At 46.2% G+C, this 21,394-nt stretch overlaps 1 protein-coding gene across 50 annotated transcripts in view; it reads left to right on the top strand.

Moving 5' to 3' along the window:
* Madd (MAP kinase activating death domain) overlaps window positions 1-19,289 on the top strand; it is a 55,829-nt gene extending 36,540 nt beyond the window's left edge. For 26 of the 50 annotated variants that reach the window (XM_045139939.1, XM_045139960.1, XM_045139962.1 and 23 more), the window contains 7 exons: window positions 264-374; window positions 4,099-4,206; window positions 13,380-13,544; window positions 13,795-13,867; window positions 13,973-14,079; window positions 18,028-18,074; window positions 18,350-19,289. In XM_045139939.1, coding sequence (XP_044995874.1) covers window positions 264-374; window positions 4,099-4,206; window positions 13,380-13,544; window positions 13,795-13,867; window positions 13,973-14,079; window positions 18,028-18,051 — 588 coding nt within the window. In that variant the 3' untranslated portion in view covers window positions 18,052-18,074; window positions 18,350-19,289. Of the gene's footprint in view, window positions 1-263; window positions 375-4,098; window positions 4,207-13,379; window positions 13,545-13,794; window positions 13,868-13,972; window positions 14,080-15,979; window positions 15,989-16,171; window positions 16,242-18,027; window positions 18,075-18,349 lie in introns of all 50 variants that reach the window. The other 24 variants (XM_045139892.1, XM_045139875.1, XM_004657232.2 and 21 more) reach the window with 2 other exon arrangements.
* Window positions 19,290-21,394: the final 2,105 nt, after the last annotated feature.

Genomic DNA, 21,394 nt, shown 5'->3' with positions numbered 1-21,394 from the left:
GAACCCCTTTAGGAAAGACAGATGCTTTATCACTTGGGGCTGGGAGGACAGGTCCTCCCAGTTGGAAGCCCAGCTGCAATAAGAGCCAATTTCTGCAGATGGACACTAGAGAAAGAACAGATCCTTTTCTTCCCAGCATGAAGGCAGAATACACAGTTGAGAATGTTCTTCCACATGCAGTGACATACTTGGATATTTCCTTGTCTCTGCCTCAGTTGAGAGGAGAGCAGAACCCTATTAAAATTCCTGCCTTGACTTTCCAGGTGAATAAGAATGACATCCGAAAGAAGGTACGGCGCTTAATGGGAAAGTCTCATATCGGGCTTACCTACAGCCAACAAATCAATGAGGTGCTTGATCAGCTGGCCAACCTGGTGAGCACACTGGACCATCCCTTGGGCCTCTTCCACTCTGCTGCTGACCTCCCTGAAGAAACTTCCCCACAGAGCATTTCTGACTGTGTTACTGTACAGTCCAGTTAGTCTCTAGTTTTTCAATAAAGTAGTCTAGGTGAGGTTTTAGCCCTTCTCTGTGCTGGAACTCTGGACTAAAACTCCCCTGGGCAGCAGTTTCATTATGTGGCTGTGGAGCTATGAGGAGCCACAAGATAAGGTCTGTCTTCATCACAATTCTAGGATGCCTTTTCCACCAGGTTAACATTTGCATTGGTACTGCAAATGCAGTGGTATAGTATAGACTGCTGGAACCTTAGAACCATGACCCCCAAACCACGTGAGCCCCAGCTTCACCTCTGTGCACACTGTTTGAAAAAAGACCAGTTTTAGCCCAGCGTGGTGACACATGCCTTTAATCCTAGCACTCGAGAGGCAGAGGTAGGAGGATTGCTATGAGTTCAAGGCCACCCTGAGACTACATAGTGAATCCCAGGTCAGCCTGAGCTAGAGTGAGACCCTGTCCCCCACCCCCCCAAAAAAATAAAAGAATAAAGAAAGAGACCAGTTTTAGGCTGAATGCAGTGGCACATACCTGTAATTACAACACACAGGAGGCTCTGGGCTATGTTGTAAAACTCTCTCCAAAAAAAAAAAAGTGACTTAAAAAAAACCAGTTTCACATATGAATGTTATTGATGACACAGTGAAAATCATTAATTTTATTAAATTTTATTCATTGACTATGCATCATTTTTGATATTTTGTGTAACAAAATGAGATGAATACATGAAATATTTCTGCTGCAAATCCAGTCAGTATACTGACCGTGGAGGGAAAGCAGGTCGTGACAGTTTAAATTGCAGGGTGAATGATTAGCTTTGTTCATGAACTTCATGAATGAGCAAGTGGGCCGGGGAGATGGCTCAGTCTGTAAAAACACTCGCTCCATGGGCATGAGTGTCTGGGTTTGGATTCCTGTACACCCATGTAAATACCAGGTGTGGTGGTGTACGCCTATAATCTTAGCACTTGGGAGGTGGCAGCAGGAGGAACATGAATTCAAGATCAGCCCATACTACATAGCAAGTTCAAGACCAGCCTGGGCTGCATGTGACCCTGTCTCAAAAAAAAAAGTAAAGTAAATCCCAGCACTTGGGAGGCAGAAGTAGGAGCATCCCTGTGAGTTCAAGGCCACCCTGAGATTACATGTGAATTCCAGGTTAGCTTGGTCTAGTGTGAGACCCTACCTCAAAAAAGAAAGAAAGAAAGAAAGAAAGAGGGAAGGAAGACCAGTGGATTTTAATATAACAATAGTATAAAATATTCATTGATGTGTTTTCAGATTCTACACTACAACTAACTTTAAGAAATAATTCCTTGGGCTGGAAAGATGGCTTAGTGGTTAAGCCACTAACTAGCTTGCAGAGCCTAAGGACCGAGGTTCAATTCCCCAGAACCCATGTAAGCCAGATGCACAAGGTGGTGCATTCATCTGGAGTTTATTTGCAATGGCTAGAGGCCCTAGCACGTCCATTCTTTGACACACTCTTTCTCTCCTCTCTCATAAATAAAAATAGAAAAAAAGAGAGAGAGAGAAACTAGAGCTGAGAGGCAGAGGTAGTAGAATCACTGAGTTTTGAAACCCTGAGATGATATAGTGAATTTAAGGTCAGCGTGGACTAGAGTGAGACCCTACCTGAAAAAAAAAAAAAGAAGAAAATAGAAAAAAACTGGTTTTTCTTTTTAAAAGAAGAAACTGTTCCTTCTTAGCAGAATATGATGATACATGCTGCTAATCTCAGTATTTGGATGGCAGAGGCAGAAGGATTACAGCAAGTTTGAGGATAGCCTGGTCTGCATAGTGAGTTCCAGGTCACCCAGTGCTACATAGTAAGATTCTGTCTCAAAAAAAAGAAAGAACTTTCCACTTGCCAAGTTCTGTGACAGTAACAAAGACATGCATGTTTATCTTCAAAGGTTTTATTAAAATCCTCCTTTTTCTAAGTGCCTATAAAGTCAGAGTTCTTCATTCTGTCTTTTTTAAAATTTTTATTTATTTATTTGCAAGTAGAGAGAGAGATAGGAGAGAGGCAGACAGGGAGAGAATGGACATGCCAGGGCCTCTAGACACTGCAAACGAACTCCAGACACATGTGCCACCTTGTGCATCTGTCTTATGTAGGTCCTAGAGAATCGAACCTGGATCCTTTGGCTTCACAGACAAACACCTTAACTCCTAAACCATTTTTCCAGCCCTTCATACATCTTTTTAATATTCTTATTTATTTATTTGTTAAGGAGAGAGAGAGAGAATGGGCATGCCAGGGCCTCCAGCTACTATAAATGAACTCCAGACACATGTGTAACTGCATCTGGCTGTCATGGGTACTGAAGAATCAAACCGTAGTCGTTAGGCTTGGCAGACAAGCGCCTTAACCACTAAGCAATCTCTCTAGCCCCTTTTATTTATCTTAACAAAAGCAACATACTACAAAAGGTTAAGTACTAAAGAGATTTTATTTTTTTTATTTTTTTATTTTTCAAGGTAGAGTCCTCACTAGCCCAGGCTGACCTGGAATGCACTGTGTAGTCTCAGGGTGGCCGTGAATTCGTGGCGATCCTCCTAACTCTGTCTCCAGAGTGCTGGGATTAAAGGTGTGTGCCACCACACCCAGCTTTTACTGAAGAGATTTTTTAAAATTTTTATATATCCATTTTGAGAGTGAGAGAGAGGCAGATAGAGAGAATGGGCACACCAGGCCATCTAGCCACTGCAAATGAACTCCAGATGCATGTGCCCCCTTGTATACTCGTGGGCACTGGGGAATTGAACCTGGATCCTTAGGTTTTTGCAGGCAAATGTCTTAACTGCTAAGCCATCCCTCCAGCCCTGAAGAGATTTTTAATTTGCTATTGTTAGGGTTTTTAATTTTATTATTTATTTGACAGAGTGAGAAAGGGAGAGGCAGACATACACGCGGGGTGTGGCGGGGAAAGGATGGGTGTGCCAGGGCCTCCAGCCACTGTAAATGAACTCCAGACGCACGTGCTATCTTGTGCATCTGGCTTACATGGGTCCTGGGGAATTGAACCGAGGTCCTTTGGCTTTGCAGGCAAATGCCTTAACCACTAAGCCATCTCTCTAGTCCCAGAAAATATATTTTATAAAAGATGCATTATTTACCATGTACTTGGTTATAAATTAATTACTACTATTTTTAAAATATTTTTTATTTACATACAAGAGAGAGAAAGAGAATATGAGTGCACTAGGGCTTCTTGCTACTGCAAATAAACTCCAGACACATGTATCACTTTGTGCATCTGGTTTTACATGGGTATTGGGGAATTGTGAACCCAGGCTGCAGGCTTTGCAAGCAAGCACCTTTAACTGCTGAATCATCTCCCTGGCCCCTGAATTATTATTTTAAATGAATTAACAAACATTAAAATTTTGCTAGTATTTATAGTATAGAAAGTATAACTCAAACAAAAGTTGTTTGGGGTCTTCAATAGGTTTTAAGAGGCATAATGGTACTGAGTCCAAAAAGCTTTTAAATGCTTCCCTCATGGCCAGTGTCTAGTAGATTAAGATTATGGTAAGGAAGTGGATATGAACTTTCTTATTAAATGGGGTGTGGGTAGCCCAGATCCATATGTAAGAGGGATGTATGAATATCTCTAAATAGCTTTCTTTCCTCAGAATGGACGTGATCTTTCCATCCGGTCCAGTGGCAGCCGGCATATGAAGAAGCAGACGTTTGTTGTGCATGCAGGGACAGACACAAATGGAGATATCTTTTTCATGGAGGTAAGTGCTGGATGATGCCAGGGACCCGACAAATATCTGAGAAACACAAGAGATTCCTAGACCCATGCCAGAATGTTTCCCATTATCTTATTTATCCTTGTGATCCATTTATCATTCCATGATCATGTTATTATTCAGATAAGTAAGTTAATATAGTAGATAGTTTCCCACCAGTTATCTTATTTGTGTGGGGTTTTTTAGAGTTTTTTTTGTTTTGTTTTGTTTTCTGAGGTAGGGTCTCATTCTAGCTCAGGCTGTCCTGGAATTCACTATGGAGTCTCAGGGTGGCCTCGAACTCATGGTGATCCTCCTACCTCTGCCTCCCGAGTGCTGGGATTAAATGTTTTTTGTTTTTTGAGGTAGGGTCTCACTCTAGCCCAGGCTGGTCCTGGAATTCACTATGGAGTCTCAGGGTAGACTCAAGCTCATGGTGATCCTCCGACCTCAGCCTCCCGAATGCTGGGATTAAAAGGTGTGTGCCACCATGCCTGGTCTCTCTTTAGATTTTTAAAAAAATATTTTATTTATTTACTTGACGGGGGGGGGCAGGAAGGAAGGGGAGAGGTGGACAGAGAGAGAATGAACATGCCAGGACCTCCAACCACTGCAAACAAACTCCAGACCTATGTACCACCTTGTGTATCTGGTTTACATGGGTATTGGGGAATTGAACTTGGGTCCTTAGGCTTTGCAGGCAAGTGCCTTAACTGCTAAGCCATCTCTCCAGCCCTCATTAGATTTTTATGCAAATGGTAAGATATGAAAATAAATAGCTAGGTGTGGTGGTGCAGGCTTTCATCCCAGCACTCAGGAGGCAGAGTTCAAGGGCAGTGTAGGATTATCTAGCTGCTTTCAGGTCAACCTGGGCTAGAGTGAAACCCTGAGCTATCTCAAAACAACAACAACAAAAAAATTATTTCCCTCTTTTTTATACAAAGGTAGTGAAAGACTTCCCAAAGTGTACTACTTTTATGTTGTTCTGGCTTATGTCAATACCTACTCACTAGTTTTTGCCTTAGTTTTTCATTAACTAGTGTCCAGCTAATCCTCTATGATAGAACAACAAGAAAGTTCTTGTTCTTTAGCTACATATATATCATTGCCATAAGTTACTTAGCCTGTCAGTGCATTCAGATCCTTAGCTTATTTCCTTTTTGCTGTCGTTGAATAAATGAATGGCACTGTACCTGCTAACTTCATACTTACTCAAGTTGTATGTATTTATTTATTTGCAAGCAGAGAGAGACAGAGAGAAAGAATGGGCATGCCAGGGCCTCTAGCCACTGTAAACAAAGTCCAGGTGCATGCACCACTTTGTGCATCTAGCTTTACATGGATCTGGGGAATTGAACTTGGGTTGTTAGGCTTTGTAGGCAAGTGCCTTAACCACTGAATTTTCTCTCCAGCTCCATTTGTTTTTTTTTTTTTGTCTGTCTGTCTGTGGCCTGCACCTGTCTTTCTCTTCCTCCTTCCCTCCCTTCCTCTCTCTCATTCTTTCTTTTTCTTTGTTTTTTTATCCAGACTGGCCTTGAATTCACTTTGTAGCCCAGGCAGTTCTTAAATTTGCAATCCTCCAACCTCAGCCTATAGAGTAGCTGAGATTATTGGCCTGCACCAATAAAAAATTTTTAAATCAGCCAGGCGTGGTAGCGCACACTTTTAATTGCAGCACCTGGAAGGGAGAGATAGGAGGATCACTATGAGTTTGAGGCCACCCTTAGGTTGCCTAGTAAATTCCAGGTCAGCCTGGGCTAGAGTGAGATCCTACCTCGAAAAATCAAACAAAAAAATTAAAATAATTTCAAACCATATAAAGTAAGTAAGGGAGCTGGAGAGATGGCTTAGTGGTTAAGGCATTTGCCTGCAAAGCCAAAGGATCCCAGTTCGACTCTTCAGAACCCACATAAGCCAGATGTCCAAGGGGGTGCATGCATCTGGTCTTTGTTTGCAGTGGCTGGAGGCCCTGGTGTGCCCATTTTCTACCCCTCTCCCGCCTCACTGTCTATCTGCCTCTTTAAAATACATAAGGGTTGGAGAGATGGCTTAGTGGTTAAGGCATTTGCCTGTGAAGTCTAAGGACCCAGATTCAATTCCCCAGTACCCACATAAAGCCAGATGCACAAGGTGGTGCATGCACCTGGAAATTAAAAAAAAAAAAAAAAAGGAAATAAGAAGCCGGATGTGATATATATGTCTTTAATCCTAGCACATGGGGGGCAGAAGTAGAAGAATCACTCTGAGCTCCAGGTCAACCTGGGCTAGAGTGAGACCCTACCTCAAAAAAAAAAAAAAAAAAATCCTGGCTTGGTTGCACATGCCTTTAGATCCAGCACTGGGGAGGCAGAGGTAGGGGAATTGCTGTGAGATTGAGGCCACTATGAGACTTCATAGTAAATTCCAGGTCAGCTTGTGCTAGAGTGAGATCCTACCTCAAAAAAACAAATAATAATAAATAAGAACTGGGCATGGCAGCACACGCCTTTAGTCCCAGGACTTGGGAGGCTGAGGTAGGTGGATTGCTGTAAGTCCAAAGCCATTCTGGGGACTTTGATCCCAGCACTTGGGAGGCAGAGGTAGGAAGATCCCCATGAGTTCAAGGCCCACCTGGAACTACAGAGTAAGTGCCAGGTCAGCCTGGGCTAAAGTGAGACCCTACCTCAAAACAACAACAGAAAGTAAATAAGGACTGAATGTAGTAAATCAGAGCTTGCTTAGCATACCTGAATTCCATTTTTTCAAAAAAGGTAAATAAAGTGAAAATTATGGTAAAAGTTCTTTCTAAACCAGGCATGGCGGTGCAAGCCTTTAATCCCAGCACCTGGGAAGTAGAGGTAGGAGGATTACCATGAGTTCGAAGCCACCCTGAGTCTACATACTGAATTCCAGAATAGCCTGAGCTAGAGTGAGACCCTACCTTGAAACCCCCCCTAAAAAAAGTTCCTTCTAAATCTTTGTCACAAAGGTAACCACTTTTTCTGAATTATTTTATATTTTGTTTATTTATTTGAGAGAGAGGGAGAAGCTAGGCATAGTGGTGCACGCCCTTAATCCCAGCACTTGGGAGGCAGAGGTAGGAGGATTGCCATGGGTTCAAGGCCACCCTGAGACTACATAGTGAATTCCAGGTCAACCTGGACTAGAGCAAGACCCTACCTCAAAAAAAAAAAAAAAAAAAAAAAGAGAGAGAGAAAGAAAGAGAATGGGCATGCCAGAGCCTCTAGCCACTGCAAATGGACTCCAGACACATGTGCCACCTTGTGCATCTGGCTTATATGGATAGTAGGAAATTCAAACTGGGGTCTTAGGCTTCACAGGCAAGTGCCTTAACTACTAAGACATCTCTCCTACCCAAGGTAACAATGTTTTTTTTGTTTTTTTTTTTTTTAAGAGACTGCATGGGCATGCCAGGGCCTTTAGCTGCTGTAAACTAATTCCAGACACATGTGCCCCCTTGTGCACATGTGTGACATTGCATACTTGCATCACAACATCTGGCTTATGTGAGACCTGAAGATTCAAACATGAATTCTTAGGCTTCACAGGCAAGTGCCTTAACCGCTAAGCCATCTCTCCAGCCTCCCTTCCCTTCCCTTCCCTTCCCTTCCCTTCCCTTCCCTCCCCTCCCCTCCCCTCCCCTCCCCTCCCCTCCCCTCCCCTTCCCGTTAGAATCTTGCTCTAGCCTGGGCTGACCTGGAATTCACTGTGTAGTCTTGGGGTGGCTTTAAATTCACAGCATTCCTCCTACCTCTGCCTCCAGAGTGCTGGAATTAAAAGTGTGCACCACCATGCCTGACTAAGATAAACACTTTTGTTTGTTTGTTTGTTTTTTAATTTTGTTTGTTTATTTGAGAGAGAGAAGAAGAGGGAGAGAGGATGAGAATGGGCACACCAGGGCCTTCAGCTGCTGCAAATGAACTCCAGATGCATGTGCTACTTTGTGCATCTGGCTTATGTGGGTCGTAGGGAATTGAAGCTGGGTCCTTTGGCTTTGCAGGCAAGTGCCTTAACCGTTAAGCCATCTCTCCAGCACCCCCCCACTTTTTTTTTTTTTTTTTTTTTTTTTTTTGAGGTAGGGTTTCACTCTAGCCCAGGCTGACCTGGAATTCACTATGTAGTTTCAGGGTGGCCTCAAACTCACAGTAACCCTCCTACCTCTGCCTCACAAATGCTGGGATTAAAGGTGTGCACCATCATGCCCAGCCTAAGGTAACCACTTCTTTTTCAATTTTTTTTTTTTTTTTTTTTTTAGCAATTTCCATGATTGTAAACAATATCCCATGGTAATGCCCTCCCTCCTCTGACTTTCACCTTTGAAACTCCATTCTCCATATCCCCTTCCCTTCTCAATCAGTCTCTCTTTAAATTTTTTGTCATGATCTTTTCCTCCTATTATGATGGTCTTGTGTAGGTAGTGTCACGCACTGTGAGGTCATGGATATCCAGGCCATTTTGTGTCTGGAGGGAGCATGTTGTAAGGAGTCCTACCCTTCCTTTGGCTCTTACATTCTTTCAGCCATCTCTTCCACAATAGACCCTGAGCCTTGGAAGGTGTGATAGAGATATTACAGTACTGAGCACTCCTGTCACTTCTTTTCAGCACTATGATGCCTTCTGAGTCATCCCAAGGTCACTGCCATCTGAAAAGAGAAGATTCTCTACCAAAAATGAGAGTAGCATTAATTTATGGGTATGAACATTAAGAGATGTGCTTACTGGGCAGTTTGATAAGCATATTATATACATTTAGCTAGACAGCAGCAGATTAGGTAACCACTTTTTTAATAAAACATTTTTAATTAGATGCTTGAGCATTAGGTATTACAGGGATGAATTATAATTTGCTTAACCAACAAATAATAACTTACCACTATGCTTTTTCCCTCCCCGCTTCCAAAAAGTAAGGTCTTACTCAAGCCCAGGCTGACCTAGAATTTTGAAGCTTCAGATGGCCTTGAACTCAGAGGTGTGCACCACCACACTCAGCTCTACTATGCTTTTTTAAAAAAAGTTGAGGGGCAGCCAGGCATGGTGATGTGTACCTTTAATCCCAGCACTCAGGAGACAGAGGTAGGAAGAATGGCTGTGAGTTTGAGGCCACCCTGAGAGTGTGTAGTGACTGGGCTAAAGTACTTTACCAAAAACAAACAAAAATGGGGTAGGGGGAGCTGGAGAGATGGCTCAGCAGTTAAGGCACTTGTCTACAAATCCTAATGACCCAAGTTCAGTTACCCAGCACTCACATAAAGCTAGATGCCCAAAGTGGCGCATGCATCTAGAGTCCATTTACAGGTAGGGACCCCATTCTCTCTGTAGCTAGGCATAGTGGTGCACATCTTTAATCCCAGCACTTGGGAAGCATAGGTAGAAAGACTGCCATGAGTTCAAGGCCAACCTGAGACTACATAGTGAATTCCAGGTCAGCCTGTGCTAGAGGGAGACCCTACCTCAAAAAACCAACCCCCCCCCCAATTTTTTTTTCATAGATTGTGCCAAATTGCCATCCCAAAGACTATACCAGTTTATACTCATCCACAGCACAGGCGGAGGTAGCACATTGTTGGCTTCATTTCCGTAGCCTGGAAGTTATTTGTTTTCTTGATATGCCTCTTTGCATATGTCCATTTTCCACTTGCAGAAAACCATAGTCAGACTGGGCTAAAATTTATTTCCAACTCCTACTCTGCAACTTTGTTTCATTTCTTTTTTTTTTAAGACGATCACATTTTATATATTTATTTGAGAAAGAGAATATGTGCGTACCAGGGCCTTTAGCCATTGCAAACAATATCCAGACACATGGGCCACCTTGTGCATCTGGCTCAAATGGGTCCTGGGGAATTGAACCTTTGTCCTTAGGCTTGCAGGCAAGCACCTTAACCACTAAATCATCTCCCCAGCCCAACTTTGACCTTTTTTTTCATAAAACCTTTAAGCTTTTAAAATTTCAGTAATTTCAATCTTCCCACCTCCTTCCCCATCCAGGCTGGTCTTGAACTTGTGGGCTCAAGCCATCCTTCTGCCTCAGTCTCCTAAGTGTTACAACTGTAGGTATGTAACACCATACCTAGCTTTTTTTTTTTTTCTTAACTCTAGCAATTAATTTCCTTCCTGCCTTTCTTTTTCGTTCCCTTTTCTTCCCTTCCTCTGCTTTCTCTCCTTCCTTTCTTTTTTTCCATTTTTTTAATGCTATACAGTCAAACTCTCTCCTCCTATCTCCTTTCTCTTTCTTTCTTTTTTACCTTTTTTTCTTTTTTTTTTTTTTTTGAGGTAGGGTCTCACTGTAGCCCAGGCTGACCTGGCCCTCACTCTATAGTCCCAGGCTGGCATCAAACTCATAGCAATCTTCCCTGCCTCCAAATACTGGGATTAAAGGTATGTACCACTATGCCCAGCCCTTTTTCCTCTTTTCTTTCCTGCTGTATTTCCTCCTCTTTCTCTGTCTCAGTCTCTCTTTTTCCTTAGGTTTTATGTAGCCCAGGCTAGCCTTGAACTTGCTGTGTAGCTCAGGATGACCTTGAACTTTGTCTCCACCTTCCAAGTTCTAGGAGTACCCTCTTGCCCTGCTTTTATGCAGTGCTAGGGATGGAACCCAGACCTTCATTTCTATTGCATTTTTAGAGTTGACAAGCCATTGGAGAAACTGTCAGATAATTAAAGAGTCTTAAGAAATATGTTGAGAATTATGAGAAATGTTCAGGAAGCTAGAATTAAGAGATTACATAGCAGGTAGCTGCTCTGAAGAAGTGACCTGTTTTTTGAGGTAGAGTCTTGCTCTAGCCCAGGCTGACCTGAAATTCACACTGTAGTCTCAGGGTGGCCTCAAACTCACAGGGATCCTCCTACCTCTGCCTCCAAATGCTGAGATTAAAGGCATGTGCCACCTTGCCTGGCTCAAGAAGTGTCCTTTGAGTTAGACTTGAGAAAGAAAAAGAATTGGTAGTTGGGATCTGGGGAGATGGCTCAACAGTTAAAAGGCACTTGCTTACAAAGCCTGCTGATCGAAGTTCAATTCCCCCAGCACATACACACATGCATGCATACACACACACATACATACATGAATGTTAGTACTTGGTACTGGAATTGGTACTGAGAAGGGAAGAGCAGGTCAGGGCTATTGAGGTAGAGCTAGTGGGACTTGGAGGTATAGATATAGTTACAGGAAAAAAGAAGGAGTTATACTCCTTCATGTCTGGCCTGGGCAGCTGGGTGGACGGTGGTACCATTTAACTCTAGTAGAGGACTGAGAAGGAAGATCTTCACAGGACAAGGTGAGTTGCAAGTGCTATGCATGTTAGCTATCAAGAGCAGAGGAGAAAGGGCTTATATGGAGAAAGATTTAAGAAGTATCAATATGTTAATAATTATAATAATTTTATTTGTATATCATAATTATATTGTCAAAGCAGCTAGCAGAGTAGTTTTTATGTGCCAGCCCTCTTGTGGTGGTGTTTGTTTTTGGTGCTGTGGACCAAACCTGAGACCTCATGCTAGGCAAGCACTCTGTTGTTCAACTACATTCCAGTCTCTGTGCTGGGCTGTTGATACAAATTAACAATGTTATGCATATTGGGGCTGGAGATATGGCTTAGTGGTTAATGGTGCTTGTTTGCAAAGCTTGAGTGCCTGGGTTTTATTCCCCAGTGCCCACATAAAGCCAGATGCACAAAGTGGTGCATGCATTTGGAGTTTGTCTGCAGTGGCAGGAAGCCTTGGTACTCTAGTTCTCTCTCTAGTAAATAAAATATTTTTTAACAAAACAACACAGAATTGTATGAACATTAATACATATAATCTTAACAGTAACTCTAAGTGATTACTACTATTAATGACTCACACTTTGCACACAGAAAAATGTAGACAAAAGAACTTGCTCAACATGTCACAGCTTGTAATGGTATAGCTGGGCCCTAACCCCAGGGAGTCTGACCCTCGACCCATGCTCCCAACCAGCATGTTATAACGACTACCATAATAACTAAAGCCCTTAGAATGGCTAAGTCTACCTGAAGGAGACTGTGGGAAAGAATACCGTATGGGGACTGGAGAGATGGCTTAGCAGTTAGGCGCTTGCCTGTGAAGCCTAAGGACCCCAGTTCAAGGCTTGGTTCCCCAGGGTCCACGTTAGCCAGATGCACAATGGGGCGCATGCGTCTGGAGTTCACTTGCAGTGGCTGGAAGCCCTGGCACACCCATTCTCTCTCTCTGTCTCTCTGCCTCTTTCTCTGTCTGTCACTCTCAAATAAGTAAATAAAAATAACAAAAAAAATTTTAAAAAGAATAAGGTATGGAAGAGACTTTTCTTATTACATCACATGTTGAGTATTTATTTATTTATTTTGGTTTTAAAAGTAGTGTCTCACTGTAGCCTAGGCTGACCTAGAATTCACTATGTAGTCTTAGGGTGGCCTCGAACTCATGGCGATCCTTCTACTTCTGCCTCCAGAGTGCTGGGATTAAAGTCGTGCGCCACCACATCCGGCTGTACTTACGTAATTTTTATTTAATCTTTATTTATTTGAGAGAGAAGCAGGGAGAGAGAGTGAGTGAGTATGGGCACACCAGGACCTCCTGCCAATGCAAACGAACTCCAGATGCATACACCACTTTGTGTGTCTGGCTTTACGTGGGCACTGGGCAGTTGAACCCAGACCGGTTTACAAGGAAGCATCTTCAACTGCTACTCTTCAGCCCCTGCCCATGTAATTTTTAAAAACGTTTTTATTAGAAATGAGACAGCCCAGACTAGAAAATGCACTGACTGTATTCTCCACTTTTTTCCTCTTGGTTAAGTCGGCCATAATCTCCCAGCTTTTGTTTGTGAACAGAGTTGATTTCTGCACGTGGTATGGAGATGCCCTTCAAAGGCTCTGACTAGAGATCATATATGAGGTGATACACACTGATTGACTTGGAGAATAAGCACTTTGTTCATTCACATACTCCTTTCAATGACTCTCTATCAATAATTCTTCTGCCAAAAAGCATATCCAGGTTATCTGTGTTTGTGTTTCCTCCAAGGGAGACTGGGTTCAGGTCAGGAAAGCTGAACTGTGAGGATGCGCCTGGGACCAGTCATGTTGTCCTTTCTCTTTGGGACACATGTAGTGTGGCCTTGCATGGAAAAAGCTCTCAGAGACCAGAACCGCTGCCCTGCTCTATATATTCCCCAGGTGTGCGACGACTGCGTGGTGTTACGTAGTAACATCGGGACAGTATATGAGCGCTGGTGGTATGAGAAACTTATCAATATGACCTACTGTCCCAAGACTAAGGTCCTGTGCTTGTGGCGTAGAAATGGCTCTGAGACCCAGCTCAACAAGTTCTACACTAAGAAGGTACTTGGGCTCTCTGTTGGGTTGGAATTGGGGAGGCATTTAGGACCAAGTATTGTGTTTCTTGCTGGGGAGGTAAGATTCCCAGATTCACATCTAGAGTCACACTTTGGCCTCTAGCTGTCCTGTGGAGTAAATACTTTAAGCTGACCCTGAGTCCTGGCATTGACCCTAGCCTTCAGCAGCCATAGAGTAGAGAGCAGACAACCCAGGAAGGCACATATAACAGGACGGCCTCTCCCCTGTGCTGCAGTGCCGGGAGCTGTACTACTGCGTGAAGGACAGCATGGAGCGCGCTGCTGCCCGGCAACAAAGCATCAAGCCTGGTGAGGAACAAGGCGCTCCTGAGAGTGTCGGAGGCCTGGCCGGGAACTTGGGCTGGGTTACTCCCCACTTCACCCGTGAGCTGACACCCTCCTCCCTCACCACAGGGCCTGAACTAGGTGGTGAGTTCCCCGTGCAGGACATGAAGACTGGAGAGGGTGGCTTGCTGCAGGTCACTCTGGAAGGAATCAATCTCAAGTTCATGCACAACCAGGTAGGGACAAGCAGCAGCACAAGGCTTTCGGCCCTGTTGTTCTACTTGTGATAAAAGGTCCATTTCCAGGCTCTCGGTGCCCTCGTGGTGAGCAAGAGGGAGAGCCTTGGGCCAAAGGGAGAGGTAGATGGCTAAACCGAGTGCAAGGCCAAAGGGGAGGGCCCAGTGACCTTGGTGAGGCGCTAAGAAGGTGCAGCAGGGAGCCTGCGGTGGGAGCTGGGAAAGAGAAGGAGGCGTGGTGGCTGGGCTGCCCATCCATTAGACTCACACAGTGTGAGTGGGAGCGTCTCACTTGGCCCCTCTTGCGTGTCTCTGCCTTCCTGTATTCCCAGGGTGTGCTTTGCTTGGTGATTTTGCTTTGAGAGTCTAGACTGCCTGATCTCGCATATGTGTATGTGTGCGCGCGTGCGTGTCCTCTTAGTGTGTGCGTGTTTGCCTTTTCCTTCTGCTGATTCTTCTTGTTCTTTCCCTTCCTTTGGATACCCCCACCCTGCGCCCTGTTCCACAGGCCCTATTCCCCTTCTGTTAATGGAGGAGCGCTTCAGGATTCTCTTTCCCTTACTGTGATTCCACCCTAGGAGCTGACTTTTCTTCTTCTTCTTTTTTTTCCTTTGGTCTTTTAACACAGTTTACTTTTTCTCTCAGTGCACATTCCTTAAGCTAATTTCCTCTGAGGCCAACGCATCATCCCAGGTCCGTTCCCGGCTCTGACTCTTCACACAAGTGCCTTTTCTCCCCTCCCCTGATGCCCTGGTTCCTATCTCCCAGGCTCTGAACCAAGTCCCCATGTGATACCCTGCAGCCCCTGACCAGGTAGCAAAAACTCAGGGAAGGTGGGCATCTGATTGTGATGTGGCTCTGTCCCTCCACTCACCTGTTTATCTGGAAAGGAGTCTAGTTGGGAAGTTTTGGTGTGACAGAAAATAGCTATCCAGGCCTCTTGTCAGCCTATTAGTGTCTTTCCAGTCTGGGACCTAGCATGGTGGCACACCTGCAAAGATCTTACGGTCAGCCAGCACTTTTCTGGACCATGAAGGTGCTGGCACTTCTTGGACAGGTGGCTTCTGACCCCATTTCAGTGCCATAGCCTCCCTTCTGAAGATGAGCGCTTTATTAAATCATGCCTGGATGCTCTGTCTGCGGTCTTATCCTGCCCTCAGTGGCCCCTCTGGTCCCAGCACTTTGACAGTTACATGTCATGCCCAAGTTGCTCTGTAGTGAAAGGCTTGCAGAGAGCAGTAGTGGAGGCTAACTTCTAAGTCTCACTTCCCAGCCTTCTATCACAATGGGCCAATTGCTTATGGCCCCTCTTCTGTCATATAACAGGCCGCTCAGGTGGACGCAGCTTTCTAGGCCCTCCCAGTGCGGCTACACAGCCTAGGGTAACAAATGGGAAAAGCATGATTGTAGGCAGGATGTGCTTGGGTCTTACGCCCAACTTCCTTACTCACAGGCAAAAAGAAGTCTGATGCTGTCTCTCTGCTGTAAAATAGGGACAGCCCTGTAGCCTCTGCTACATACATAGATATATGCACGAGGAATAGAGGATTTGTAAAACTAAGTCAGGACACAGTAGTGGGTAGCTTTTCCTAATATTACGATAGACATCTTGAGAGGTCCTGGAACTTGGATCAAGGAAGATACGCATACCTCCCACCCCAGGGACAGTCTTAAGGGGAGCTTTGCACCCGTGCCAGCCCTCTGCGCCGGAGGAGGATGTATGGAAGGGTAGAAACCTAATGGGCTGAGTCAGAGACCCCCAGGGCACTGTGTACTATGAGTACAGTCCTGGGCAGAGGGTGTGGGTGGGCAGCCCAGGCCAGCTGAGGGGCCTTCAGGTTGGGTTTGACCATTAAAACTAATGCCTTCATTTCTCTCCCATGCTTTCTCCTCCGGCCAGGAGCGGAAGGTACTTGCCCTTTCTGCTTTCTTCGCTTCTTAGCGCTGTTGATTGTGTGTGCGTGGATTCTTCTGTCCTCCCTTCAGGAACTAGGTTTCCTGTGGGGGCATGGGGCTGTAGCTGGGAGAGTGGGCTTTGTGGGGCAGGGGTGGAGCCTCTGGCCTTACGCCACCCTCCCTCCCTCTCTTGCAGGTTTTCATAGAGCTGAATCACATTAAAAAGTGCAATACAGTTCGAGGCGTCTTTGTCCTGGAAGAATTTGGTAATTACACTATTTTGCTCTTAGGTCTGGACTCACATGGCAGTAACTCAAACCTCGGAGCTCCAGAGGAGGGACTAGGGGCAGAGGAACAAAGAACCTTTGCCAAGAGGTCAGGAAGGAAAAGGAGCGTGTGTCAGGAAGGAAAAGGAGCCCTAGAGAAGGGAAGGACAAGGATAAGATAGACAGCGGTCCCAGAAGAGGAAAGGGCCTTAGATGGCTTCGGAGTCTAGAGATGGCAAAGAAGTGGCACTACCTTCCCTTGCTTGGCCAGCCAGTGGCAGAAAGTTCTGGGGCAGAGCAGACTGGTGATCCCGAAGCTCTGCTGTGTCCATGTCGCCTGCTACCATCTCTCTAGCACCCAACCTCCCTGGCACTGCTCTGGGCCCGCCTGGCCTCTGTGCTAGAGGAGGGCATGAGGCGCCACAGGCAGACCCAAGTGAGGCCAGTGGAGCCTAGTGGGCCTCAGAGGCAGCAGGGGCAAGTGTATCCGGAAGCTGGAGCCAGCCTCCCCCAGCAAGCGCTAAGGAATGGTATAGTGGGGTCTCAGCTGGGGCTTTGAGTTCCTGCTGTGTCTGTGCTTCATTCTCTTGTGCCCCTCATCGCTGCTATGAAAACCTTCGTTCTCCAGCAGGTAAAGTGACCTCAACTCGAGCTGCCTTTCCCCAGGCGCCTGCCTTGGGCCCTGCAGTGGGTGGGTGGGGCTTTCAACCCAACCAGCTGCTCACATGGCCATTTGTGTCTTCCTTTCTCTCCCCACCTTCTTCCTTCCCGATTCCTCAACCTTGTGTTGGCTCCCCGATTCTGAGTTCTCTCCCTCCTGTGCTCCCTTCTCTCCTCTGCCAGAGAGAGATTTGGGAACTCTTCCAACTCAGAAGAATGACCTGAGGCTTCTTGCTCTGCCTTTGACAAGTTTATTTCTTGCTAATCCTGGGCTCCCTCAAATTCTACCTCCCAGGGTCAGAAGAAGGTGTGGCCAACTCTCATCCTACCTCTTCTGGGCCCCAGAGGGATGGCGCCCCTCCTCCCAGTTGCCAGAGGCCACACTGATGGCTGGGCCTGGGTGGGGCCCACTCCTTCCTGTGGCTGGGCAGGGCCCTGCGTGGCTGGGCCGGGGTGACTCCTACTCTTGCATCCTGGGCTGTGGGCATGCGTGTTTGCCTGATGCTCCCTGCCACCCCACCTGGGTGCTGGACTCGCCTGTCTCTCCCGCTCGGTGTGTCTGCTCCAGAGCCCTCTGACGCTCTCCCTCACACTGACAGGCCCCGGCTTCTGCCACACAGGGAAGGACGCTGCCATGTCTGATGGGTTTAGTATTATGTTGTTTCTTCAACCAGCCTCATGACTCTGTTTGGGGCCTGGAGTGTTTCACATGACTAGATGTGTGGGCTGCTGAAAGGGATGAGTTCATGGGCGTCCATCAAGGTGAGGCACAGGCTAGAGGCCACTCTCTTCCCCACTGCAATTCCTCAAGGGTCCTGGACAGTAGCTGTGATCAGGCTGGAAGCTGGCCATCCCCTCCACCCTGGAGCTTCCAAAGAAGCTCACAGCCATCGAGTAAAGAGCCACTGCAGATTTCGGGTGTCTAGCTGAGGAATCTGGACAGACTGTGGAGTCTGGCTAGACAGGGACAGCCTCTGCTCTGTCGTAGCCTAAACTGCTGCAGCCACTGTGAGAGGCCACAGAGGGGAAGGGGACCCTGGTGCCGGGCGCTGCCGCCTGGGGGAGCATGACACTCTTGCTTTTAGTTTTGAACTTTCTGTTTTGTCTCTTGCCCGTCCGGTTTTAGTTCCTGAAATTAAAGAAGTGGTGAGCCACAAGTACAAGACACCAATGGTGAGTATGCCACCCAACCATGACAGGCCACAGTGCGCAGGGCTCCCTGAGGAACTTTGGATAGGAGGGGTGGGCCCTTACAGGAACTTGATCTATATGGCAAAGGTTCAACCAAAGCCAAAACAAGCTGTAGCCAGAGGCACGCACACGCTGACCCCTCTCCCAAGGAACGGCCAGTGTAGACCTGCTTGAGTGCGTTGTAGCCCACGGTTCTCCTTATGAAGACAGAGGAACCTCTGCATGGCTAATCTGCCTGCTTTTCTATCCCCACTCAGGCCCATGAGATCTGCTACTCTGTGTTGTGTCTCTTCTCGTATGTGGCTGCCGTTCGTAGCAGTGAAGAAGATCTCAGAACCCCACCTCGACCTGTCTCTAGTTGATAAGAGAGGGGTTATGCGATGGTCCAGCCCAGGGATCACCCCTCACCTCTTGCTGCTCCCAAACGCCAAAGCTGTTGTGACTGAGAGGGGGAGACGTGCATAGCCCCTCACTGTGGCTTAGCTGGTTCAGTTTCCTATCTGAATGTATCTTTGTGGTGTCTGTCACAGGGCTAGTCCCTTGTACCTTCTCCTCCCTTCCTAGACCAACTATGACATATCCCCTCAGGGCTCAAGGGTGTGTGTGTCTCTGGGGCCAATTCCAGCCTGCTGTGGTGTGACTTTGAGATGTTTGTATTATGGTTCCTTGTCCTTGTACCTTCCAGTGTAGGAGTCTTCTCTCCAACCTGTGAACTGGCACAACAGGGCTCCTGGGAGTGAGATGCTTGAGGCCAGCCCTCTTAGAGGCGGGTGGGCAGAGAGCAGGAGGGAGAGTTGGGGGCAGCTGGCGTGAGGGTCAACCTTCTTAGCTCCATATGCATTTCTCAAACTGTGGCCACAGCTCCTGGTGCCTGCCCAACGCTCCATCAGCGCAGTGGGCAGCCCCATGAGCTGAGCTTCAGTTGTGCAGTGGTCTTCCTGGCCTGTGGCATGAGAGAACACAGTGATGGGCACTAGAGTCCCATGTACCACTGGCTGCTCTGCCCAAGAGCCAGGGAGAGGTGAGTCAGGACCAAGTTCAGTTCGGTATTACATGTCTGTCTGTAAGCAATGTTTCCTGGCATCAGGTGCCAGAAGGAAAAGGCGGTTGGGGGGGGGATGAATGTAAATATTGCAGCTCCACATTATTTATAGAAAATGTACAGTGTGTGATATGAAATAAATGTCCTTAACTGTCTTTGAGGTTCTTAGCTACTTTGTGTTAAGTGACACCTCTCAGCCTAGGCCAGAGGAAGGCTGTCCCTGGATTCTATTGAAAAGTCCTCTCGAGGACTGGAACGATGGCTTAGTGGTTAAGGCACTTGCCTGCAAAGCCAAAGGACCTTGGTTTGATTCCCCACGACCCATGTAAGCCGTATGCACAAGGTAGCATCTGAGGTTTGTTTGCAGTGATTGGAAGCCCTGACATGCCCATTCTCTCTCTCTCTCTCTCTCTCTCTCTCTCTCTCTCTCTCTCCCTTTTTCTCTCTCTCAAATAAATAAAAATAAAAATATTTTTAAAAAAGTTCTCTCTAGAGCTGGGCGTGGTGCCGCATACCTTTAATACCATCACTCAGGGAGGCAGAGGTAGGAGGACCACTGTGAGTTCAAGAACACCCTGAGACTACACAGTGAATTCCAGGTCAGCCTGAGCTAGAGTGAAACCCTACCTTGAAAAAACAAACAAAAAGTCCTCTCTGGGCTGGAGAGATGGCTTAGTAGTTAAGGTTCTTGCCTGCAAAGCCTAAGGACACATGTTCAACTCTCCAGATCCCATGTAAGCCAAACACACAAAGATGAGGCAAGCGCTAGGTCACATATGCCCACTAGATGGTATAAGCATCTGGAGTTCCACTGCAGTGGTTTAGGCCCTGGCATGCCAATTCTCTCTCTCAAATAAAGAGGATTGCTGGAAAGATGGCTTAGCGGTTAAGGCATTTGCCTGTAAAGCCAAAGAACCCAGGTTCAACTCCCTAGAACGTAAGTCAGATGTAAGGGGATGCATGTATCAGGAGTTTATTTGCAGTGGCTGGAAGCCCTGACGTGCCTATCCTCTATCTGCCTCTTTCTCCAATCTCTCTTGTAAATAAATGAAAAAAATTTAAAATAAATAAAATAAAAAGGAATAACCAGAACCCATGTAAGCCAGATGTAAGGGGATGCATGCATCTGGAGTTCATTGGCAGTGGCTGGAAGCCCTGACGTGTGCATTCTCAATCTGCCTCTTTCTCCAATCTCTCTCTCATAAATAAATGGAAAAAGATTTTTTTTTAATTTTTATTAGCATTTTCCATGATTATAAAAAAGAAAAAAAATTTAAAATAAAAAGGAATAATAAATTTAAAAAATATATTTGGGTATGGTGGTGCACACCTTTAATCCCAACACTTGGGAGGCAAAGGTAGGTGGTTCACCGTGAGTTTGAGACCATCCTGAGACTACACAATGAATTCCAGGTCAGCCTGGATTAGAGTGAAACCCTACCTCGAAAAAAAAAAAAAAAAAAAAAAAAAAAAAGGCCTCTCAGGGCTAGAGAGATGGCTTAGTGGTTAAGGCACTTGCCTGCAGAGCCTAAGGACCCAGTCTCAATTCTTGAGGTCCCATGTAAATCAGGTGCACAAGGTGGCACATACATCTGGAGTTCATTTGCAGTGGCTAGATGCATTCCCTCTTTTTCCATCTGTCTCTAATAATTTTTTTAATTAAAAAAATAAATAAAAGTCCTCTCATATAGCCGGGTGTGGAGGCACACACCTTTAACCCCAGCACTCAGAAGATCTCTAAGTTTGACACCAGCCTGGGACTAGAGTGAGTTCCTACCCTGCAAACAAAGTCCTCTTGGGCTTGAAGTATAGAAACAACAAGGTGATCCACATCCAAGCTCTGGCATGCTGAGGTCCTTCCTGCCTCCTGCCTCTGAGGACTTGCTGGCTTCTTGGGCTCCCAGAGAGAGGCAGTTGGTGGTGGGACCTGGGCTCTTTTCTTTCCTACCACACCAGGGGGCCCCTTAAGAGTGCTGGGACAGAGTGCTCTGGACTGGCCACTAGAGGGAGCCGCTGAGCTGGGCACCCACACCTGAGCAGCTTAATTTTAGTAGTGACATTAAAGTTAAGTGTGGCCCTTCCCTTTTCCTGCACTGGTATGATCAAGTGTGGTGTGGTGTGATGCAGCCTGGGTCTCTCACAGGTCTTGTGGCCTAGGGCTTTGGGTTCTTGGCGAAGAGGGTGTCTTAACAATTGGCAGAACAGAAAGAAACAACCCAGGTCCAACCTTTTCGTGCAGTGGGAAACCCTGGTACCCCAT

The sequence above is a fragment of the Jaculus jaculus genome, chromosome 1, assembly GCF_020740685.1.
Source record: "Jaculus jaculus isolate mJacJac1 chromosome 1, mJacJac1.mat.Y.cur, whole genome shotgun sequence".
Taxonomy (NCBI): Eukaryota; Metazoa; Chordata; class Mammalia; order Rodentia; family Dipodidae; genus Jaculus; species Jaculus jaculus.
This window is presented reverse-complemented; position numbering and strand designations above follow the sequence as displayed.